This window comes from Pyxicephalus adspersus, chromosome 2 (assembly GCF_032062135.1).
Source record: "Pyxicephalus adspersus chromosome 2, UCB_Pads_2.0, whole genome shotgun sequence".
In the NCBI taxonomy this organism is placed as follows: domain Eukaryota; kingdom Metazoa; phylum Chordata; class Amphibia; order Anura; family Pyxicephalidae; genus Pyxicephalus; species Pyxicephalus adspersus.
Genome location: NC_092859.1, coordinates 11,660,636 through 11,670,140, shown reverse-complemented (window position 1 = coordinate 11,670,140; position 9,505 = coordinate 11,660,636). Strand labels below are relative to the sequence as shown.

General features: G+C 40.9%; 1 protein-coding gene across 2 annotated transcripts in view; it reads left to right on the top strand.

Annotated features, from left to right (window-relative positions):
• The window catches only part of RGL3 (ral guanine nucleotide dissociation stimulator like 3), a 41,466-nt gene that overhangs the window by 8,584 nt on the left and 23,377 nt on the right, over positions 1-9,505 (top strand). Inside the window, exon 1 of one of the 2 annotated variants that reach the window (XM_072399517.1) lies at positions 2,778-3,829. The exons of the other annotated variant lie outside the window; for it this stretch is intronic. Coding sequence (XP_072255618.1) covers positions 3,764-3,829 — 66 coding nt within the window. The 5' untranslated portion in view covers positions 2,778-3,763. Of the gene's footprint in view, positions 1-2,777; positions 3,830-9,505 lie in introns of those variants that run through there. 2 annotated transcript variants of the gene reach the window in all.

Below are 9,505 nucleotides of genomic sequence, written 5' to 3'. Positions count from 1 at the left end.
CCTGAGTGTCTTATTACCCCTGTAATATCATATTACAGTCACCCAGCTCCTGAGTGTCTTATTACCCCTATAACATGATATTACAGTCACCCAGCTCCTGAGTGTCTTATTACCCCTGTACCATCATATTACACTCACCCAGCTCCTGAGTGTCTTATTACCCCTGTACCATCATATTGCAGTCACCCAGCTCCTGAGTGTCCTATTACCACAGTAACATCATATTGCAGTCACCCAGCTCCTGAGTGTCTTATTACCCCTGTACCATCATATTACAGTCACCCAGCTCCTGAGTGTCTTATTACCCCTGTACCATCATATTACAGTCACCCAGCTCCTCAGTGTTTTATTACCCCTCTAATGTCTTATTACCCCTCAAATGTCTTATTACCCCTGTAACATCTTATGGTAGGACTATTATTGGTATGTGTCTTCTCTGACGGCATGTCTCCAGGTTTGCTTTGAATTTCTGTGTTTTGGCATCAAAGAAGCTGAGATTGTGTGTTTATACATAACAGAACGCCATTTTTAGCTTCATCCAATTGTGGTAACAGGTGAGGCTTTCTTTTGATCGCAGAATATTGGAAAAGCAACTTTATTATTCACATTATTATAGAGTGTGAATATACTTTATTTGCATTTTTGATGATGCTGTGCCTGATGAGATACACAAGACGTTATTTATTGATATTTCATAACAATTATTTTAAAAGAAAACTCATAAATAGGAATCTTAGAATATTAGAGGATGGAACAGCCCCTAACATTCAGCATGGTGCAATAAATGTCGGTGCCCAAAGCGTGATGACAAGAATTACAGCAAACCTAGATTTTCATTATTACTACAGAACCCTCAATATAGTTCTTTTTTTATATTTCTGTAATTTGGGAGATCTGATTGAAATATTTGGCCATATAAACGTTAATTCAAAACTCAAATTATTTTTTATAAATCTGCAGCTTTCATCAAAATTATTTCAAGTGATCCTGCCGTTAACATTTTCATTTAGGCACTTCCTACTAAACGGTGACAACGCTCTTCCTTGTCTGGTATTTGCGCCCGTGCATTGATTTCCTATCACACAGACTTTTGAATGAGACCACAAGTGGTAATTTCACCACTAAGACATGGCTCATTGTTTTGACAGGATCAGGAAACATGAGATTGTGTGATCGCTGGAGTGTATGTAGACAGGAAGGAGATCAGCAGCAAATATAAAACGTGGTGAAGACGGTAGTATTATTATTATGTGTTCCTATGATGCCAATATAAAATGCAGCGTCTATTGATGGTGTTTATTATACATGGGGCTTTAGCACAAGAATTCAGTTGACATGTCTTTGAAGGAACCTTTTTAAGATTGTCCATGCACATCAAAAATGTGTGTCCAAACCTTTTGCAACAACGTTTTCACCAACAACACCCATTGGTCAAATTGATTAAAAAAAAATGGCAGATTGTTCGAGGATAGACGGACATCTGGACACTATTATTATTTTTATTATTATATTATTTTATTAAAATTATTTTTATTATTATTTATTAACAGGATTTATATAGCGCCAACATATTACACAGCGCTGTACATTAAATAGGGGTTGCAAATGACAGACAGATACAGACAGTGACGCAGGAGGAGGAGAGGACCCTGCCCTGAAGAGCTTACAATCTAAAGCTGCATACACATGTGCAATTATTGTAGTTGGAAAGGATCTTTCACAGTGCTTTCCAACGACTAGCACTGCATGTTGCATGAATGAGTGCTGTACATAAAGCACAGTTCTGCTCTATGGAGAGGGGAGGGGGAGCAGCACCCTGCTGTGCACTCTCCCCCTTCCCTTGCATTAGGATCATTCGTCATCCATTGTCCGTGGATCTGCCAGGACGGCGGGCGCTGCAGACACACCAGATTCTTGTCCGATATCAGTCCTGAGCCGAATATCGGGTGACAACCATTGGATGTGTGTATGTAGCTTTAGAGGTGGGGAAGCAGCATACAATAGGAGGGGGGATAGGGATTTGCAACTTTGCACTGGGTGGACCAATCTGGATGGTAAAATGTGGACCTGTATGTTGTATATTCTGGACTTCAAATCATTGGGGGTCCAAAAGGGGGTAAGCAAGGAACATTTTTAAGGATTTCCCATGGAAGCTCCTCATTGGATTTGCTTGATCGTTCTTTTACATGACACAACCTACATGCTTTCAATTATTATTCATCAACATGTTTAAAAAAAATGGACTCATATCAGTATTCTCCCGTTATGGGTGGTTACTGAAAAGTTGGGTAACAATACAGGGGCCACCTCCTACAACTTCTTCCCACCCAGCTTAAAAGGAGAATTCTACATAAAATCAATATGGTCTCCTAGATTGCAAGCTCTTCGGGGTAAAGTCCTCTTCGCCTCCTGTGTGTTTAATGTAACGTGCTGCGTAATATGTTGGCGCTATTAAATCCTGTTTAATAATAATAATAATTACCCCGAAGATTCATCTGATTATATTATCGGATCGGTGATTGGAATTGGATTGTAAATTGGCCCTGTGTATAATAAGCCTGGAAGATGCAGATTTGCTAAGTGATAGCGCAATCGCTCTCAGACTCAATTCCCACAAGAACTGGGTAACCTTGTTATGAACTTTTGGCATATTGGCTGCTCCTCCTCCTGCACTCCTTCCCTTCCTTACTGTACTATATTCTCCCCCCAAGTTATCTCTTCTCCCTTCCTGTTTTCTCCTGACATATCCACCATCTTTCTCAGAATTCTCCAATTTATTTCTATCATTTCTCTTGCAACCCTCCCTGATCTCCTTCTCTTATTGTCCTCTGCTCCCTCCTCCCTGACTTCTCAGGACTCTTCTCCCCTCCCTGCCTCTCTCCTCTCCTCCTCCTTCTCCTCCTCCTCCTCTTTCTGTAAAGGGCTGGGATTTAATCCCTTGATGATATCAGTCTGAGGATTTCAAAAGAAAAAAAACTTTCCACAACAGGCTGACCATACAAGAGAAGGGACCTCAAGGGCAGGATTCAGGGACAGAGCTGCCCTGCCAAGGATAAACCTGACACAATTGTTGGATCAGCAATTATATAGAAGTTCAGGGAACAAGCAGAGGAGTGAATGAGAGGCAGGAAAAAGGAAATCACAAAATATTAGCAAGATAATTCTTGTAGGAAGAGCTTAAAGATCGCGCCATCAATCCAAGAAGATGATAGTTCAGAGGAGGATTGACACCAGATGATCCAGAATCCGTCGCTCCCGGTGGGATTTACACGTTCTGTTCCAGGATTATGCTGGGATCCGCTGGGAAATTGGCAAGATAATTCCGAGGGGGATCAATATTTATTTATGGAACGTTGCAGGCAAGGAGATCAATGAGGCATAATTTTTTTATTGGGTCCAAATTTGATAAATCTCCTGGTACTTCTGAAGGCATCTTGGCACCAATGAACTTAGTTTGTAAAGCGGCACCTTGGTGAGGGGATCATTTAGGAAAAACACGGAGGGGCTGTTTTGGGATCACAAACCACCGTTGTCACCTGGGATTACCTGAAGGGTGGAGAGGCGGATTTTAGGAGATCTACTTTGACCATCTAGACCACCCTTTTTGATCTGGTTGTGATTTTTTGGATTCACCCCAACAAGTGTACCCAACCTTCAAAGAGTCGGGATGGTTGCCCAGGAGCAGAGGACACTTTATGTTTGCCCATCGTGCCTTTTTTTGTGACGTGGTGCCCACCAAGGCACCGAAAATCCAAAGCCACCGATGTCCGATGAAGAGCAACCACTGGCGGTAAAGCCCTCTCGAGCAATGGGCAAAGAAATCACCATGGTATGGGTTTTTCTACATTTATTTGTGGTTTGGAGAACTTGTATTTGTGAGAGGTTGTAAAAGGTTATTAGAGTGTTTGTGTGGTTTGAGTATTTTTTCCAGACCTCTGGCGATCTAGGATGAGACAACTTTTCTGTATTACACACCAGTCACTGCCGTTCTCTCTCGTTGACTGGTCTTGTATCCACCCCCTTTATAAGCAGCCTGCCATGGGTTCTATACACAGCTCTTCTTTCTGTACAAGCTATAGCACTGCTACTATTACAAGGTAATCTCTGAGTTTGCATTTTTGGCTATTGAGGAATATTTATAAATTAAAACCTGAGGAACATAAAAAGCTTGTTTGAGCTTTTCTTTTGGTCTGTCGTTTGAGTCAACAATTGCTCAGATAAGAACATCTGACTTTTATTATCTCTGTCGCTGTTCCAGGATGGTGAAATATTAAAGACAGAGAGTCTGGTCTTATAACCACAGAAAATGTGTAGATGCAATGAAAGCCCCTAATATATCAGACATTAGGGGACTGGGGGGCAATGTTCCTCCTAGAGCTGCTCCAACCTAGGGGTTCTTTGAGCAATGAGCAGTTTCTACCTCTCAGGTCAGGCACCAATGGTCTTTTTGGCTTTCTGTAAGGGTGACATTCTTTCCAATAGTCAGCAATGTAAGAGGAATTCTTCCTACTGACCACCACACTAATGTACTGTGAGCTGTGGCTATAGTAATTATAGCCGGGGTTCCCTAAGACCTGGAAACCTTATTTCAAGGGTCCACCAATGTTAAAATCACTGAGAAATTTTGGTATAGTGAAACCCATGCAATGTAAGAAAGATGAGCTGGCTTTTTATTATTATTATTATTATTATTAATAATAATAAACAGGATTTATATAGAGCCAACATATTACGCAGCTCTGTACATTAAATAGCTTACATTGGATTATGGAACTTTTACAGCCTTGGTGGTCTAACTTCAAAATTTACACAAATGCTGGAAGACAGATATAGTCCCTGAATCCCAGTCCTGCAAATTTCTTACCACTAAGTCATTTTGCAGTTCATGGAGCTTCTGCATTCTTTGATTTCTTCCCTCCCCCACCTTCGAGTGTTTCAGCTAATGAACTATTTCATTCTACACATAATATTGATTACAATTCCAACAAGACCCCGGCAGGCCAGGGAGCCAGAGATCTTACCACCAGAACAGGCACAAGAATCTGTAAGATCATTTCATTCTGCAATACCCACAGGGAACCAAATCATAAGATTAGAGTAAACCGGGGTAATTAGGGGTTTGCCTATTTATTTATTTTTTTTTTTATTTGACCAAACTTTAAAAATGCCTCCTTTACCCCAACAGAGGCAACAGCCGATCCCTAAAATATGTGGCCTGGCCAATTTAATTTCTTAGCTTGATAAGGGCCAAATGCTTTTTGTTTTGGAGAGGTTGGGAAGGGTTTTTAATACAGTCTATGTCACCAATAAAGAGAATTTCTAATGGGAAATGGGTTGATTGTAACTTTTCTTTGCTGAACTATAAAGTGATATGTAGGGTAGCACAGTGGCTCAGTGGTTAGCACCCTGACCTTTGCAGCGCTAGGTCCCAGGTTCAAGTCTTTGCCAGAGCATTATCTGCATGGAGTTTGCAGGTTCTCCTTGTGTTTGTGTAGGTTTCCATGCACATTCAAACATGCCATTAGGTTAATTAGCTTCGCTCCAAAATTGACCTTAGACTGTAATAAAGATATATGACTATGGTAGGGACATGAGATTGTGAGCCCCTTTGAAGGATAGCTGGTCACATGACTATGGACTTTGTACAGTGCTGTGTAATATGTTGGTGCTATATAAATACTGTGTAGTAATAAGTAATTGGGAAAGTCAGACACAACAAGCTAATCCATCTTTGGACAAACAATGTTTATTATCATGTTAAAAGCCCATCTCAAAGTAAATATTGACCTACCACCCTCTACCCCACCTTTTTCTATTTTTTTTCCTTGCCTTGGTTTCTTTCTCCTTGTCCTCTATTAAGAATGACCCTGGGAGTTCTCAGCTTGAAACAATTCCAGGGTCAGAGCTGTCATTTCCCAGCCAAAGCTGGTCAGATAAAAAGCTGAATGAATACAGTTTGTGCACAGACAGCTATATTAGAAGGGTAGTAGGGGGTCTAATTAACGAGACCTTCAGTGTGCCATCAGATAATATTGATATAAACAGGATTCATATAGCACCAACATATTACACAGCGCTGTACATTAAATAGGGGTTGCAAAGGACAGACAATGACACAGGAGGAAGAGAGAAACCCTGCCCAAAACATTTTACAATCTAAGGGGCTATTTAATTTGACAACAATAAATTTAAATTAAAAAAAAAATACAAGTGTAAAAAAAAGTTCAATAAAATAAAAAGCAACAATTATAAAGGTGCCTATGTATAGGCACACATACCATATGTGATTTAAACCCATTGGGCTTTTCACATGGACACAAATGATTGTGCCACACAAGGTGCCATCAGGAGTTAGAGACATTCTAGGATCTAGGCCAGTTCCTTGCCATTCCTCAGGTGTATGCAATTTTATGGGTTTTGTATCTATTTACTCTTCTACTCTATTACTCTATTACTCTATTACTTACTTTCAATAAGAAAAAATATAATTATATAAAATATATATAAAAATATAAAATACAACCATTTATTCAATGAAATCTTAAGGCCTACTAAGTCTGCAAAACAAAAAGCTCAACCAGCAAAAATGTTAAATATTTACTATGTAGTAACTACATTCATTTTTTTTTCTTTTTAGGAAGGGAAGGGTAAAAACATTTCAGCAAAACAATACCTGTTGATTTTGCACAAAAATGTGGTGTCCTTGTCACTTCTGTGAGTTGCAATGATAACAAAAACAAGGTTTTTTTTCCGGCAAACTCAACTTTTTCTGTCGCCCTATCCCCAGTGCAATGGAGATGAACAAAGACAGACATGATTAAAGTCCAGCATGGGTGACAACCATGGCTCCAGAGATGCAGTGGAGGAGTCAGTGTGACCACCTAGGGCCAGGAAATGTGTTTTTGTGTTTTTTGCAGGATTTATTTTTTATGAAAATCGAATACAGGTAGCATGGTGGCCTTTGCAGTGCTGGGTCCCAGGTTCGAATCTCGGCCAGTACTATCTGCATGGAGTTTGCAGGTTCTCCCCTTATTTGTGTGGGTTTGCCCCGACATTCCAAAAACAGGCAGTTAGGGTAGTTGGCTTCCCCCTAAAATTGCCCTTAGACTGTACTAAAGACATATGACTATGGTAAGGACATTAGTTTGTGAGCTCCTTTGAGGGACAGCTAGTGACATGACTATGAACTTAATAAGGCGCTCCAGTTTTTTTTTTTTGACAATCAAAAACGGATTTGGGGATTACTGAACAATCAGAGTGAAGTGTGGAAAAAAACAGCAACTTTCGAAATGCTTAGCAGCTGCTGTAGAACCGTCTCGAAGTGTACGCCAACTGCCTGAAAAACGTCTGGATCTGGGGTGAAGGACAGAACTTACTATCAATCACAATGCTTCTTCATAGATGTAGTGCAACAAGTGAATGTTGTCAGCTGAGGGCAGGAAGTGTATTACTGGCACGATCACCAGGTGAAAAAACGGAAGGGGAAGGTGTATGGGAAGTCAAGTGTCAATGCTGGTCATTTTCACAGAATGAATAGTGACTGGAGATGGTTTCCATACCTGTCTGATTGCTCTGCCAAAAGCGAGGTTCGAGGTTGCCTCCTTGTAATATAGGGGCCGGTTTGATTGGGTACACATTTATTGAATCGTTTTGGTAGGAGCTCGTTTTACACAATTTTGTGAAATCCAAAATTAATTGTACAGAGATTATATAGTCCGAGTGTAATACCGGTATTACCTCTCACATAGACCTCAATACTACCAATAACAATGCTTTCTGAGCCTTTATGAGTTGCAACATACAGACAACCCAACATTTCTGTAGAATGGGTAGTGATGGGTTCTACTGATAGCCCATCACCTTTATTGCCTATAGATATCTCATCTGTATCCTCCACTGCTTTGTTAAGCTTTAAGAACGCTAAGTAGAAAGTTCTTTGTAATCTCCATGTCTGTGCTCCATGCCAGCTTACACGGCACTATTGGCCTTCCTCCTACCACCATATGACTCAGGCCTGGTGATGGATGCCAAGCACTGCGTTCTGATTGGAGGAGCAAAGGGTCATATTCCCCCATACCTACCGGTAGAAGTACCAGGTATTTTCAAGAGCCCCTGCAGGTAAATTAAAAGTGGGGGAGCGTTAGATAGGTACGTAAACGGGGCCATCTTCAGACGGTCACCCAATGGTTTCATGCAACTCTACGACTGGTAAGAAGTTCCATAGTGCTACCAATCACATTCAAATCTGTTTAATGGACTTATTAATGGGATTGGTGACACCAAGAAAATAAAGAGAAAGCTGAACAGAAAGTGCACACAGGCCGTACATGCAAGAAATTTTGGAAAACTCAGAATTAGGGCTTGTGTTGACGGCTTCAAGGCGGCATCTATGGAATCAGTTTGAGAAGTCCTGTTCATTGGTGGATCCATTTGACCTGCTCGTAGAGGGTTTTGCATTTTCATGGAATTACCTGGGGATGGGGACCTGTTTAAAGCAAAGAAAAGTCCATCAATTTAATGAGCGTATTTTAACACAACTGTATTTGCCATAATACCAGCTCACATTTCCTTGAAAATTGCTTCTTGACTGTTTTTGAGAACTGATTTTACAATGGGGAAAGTGACAAACAAAGTTCCCTGGCTGGAAGTATACACTGAATGCAGAAGCAGTTGGCACCCATGTGTAAAGTTATGGTAGAAGTGCCAGTCCACTGGTTAGAGCTAATCGGAGCATGGCGAGTTCATGGAACAGGCTGGGAGAGTGACAGAGGGGGAGGGGAAGCTGGCAGAACCGGATGGGTGACTTTAGATTGGGAGAGATGTGGAAGATTAACTAGTTCTTAACCTGTAACGTGACCCATACTAATCTGCATACTGGAATCTGTGCTGAGTTCTGGAGTGTGTGCCTGTGTTTTTTTATTGATCAGCCAAAGATTGGAAAGCACTGGCTGGTGGCATTGATGTCAATAACTGTTTGGTTACAATGGAACCTGACAATGACCAACATGTGCTCTTTGGATGACTAGGTCAGAGGATCTCCAAAATGGCGGATCTTGTGGGGTGTCCCTAGTATGTAGTAGTACCTACCCAAAATTGGTCCCAGGAAGGACAGGATCACGGGTTGCCAAGGCTTGTTGATGAACATTGCATGAAGGGAACATTAATCCGGTGGTCTGATACCACAGAAGAGCTAGGGTAGTACAAATGGCTAAAAAACAGAATGCTAACCATGATGGAAAACCTATGGCAAAGCCGAAGATTATTCAGAGTGCCTGTCTCCAAGAATGAAGTAGTTTAAATGCTTACTTGTAGTGTTTTTCTATTCCTTTAAACATTTTTTAATTTACTTGTAAAGTACCTTTGAGAAAACTTGACTACTCCAGGAAAGTCAATATCCTGGCACAGCCCCATCCCGGCCATGCCCTCTCCCCTATTGGAATTGTTTAATCAATTCTCTGTGCTGGTCCAACATCTCTGCTCCTCCCTTCATAACTAACTATATAGC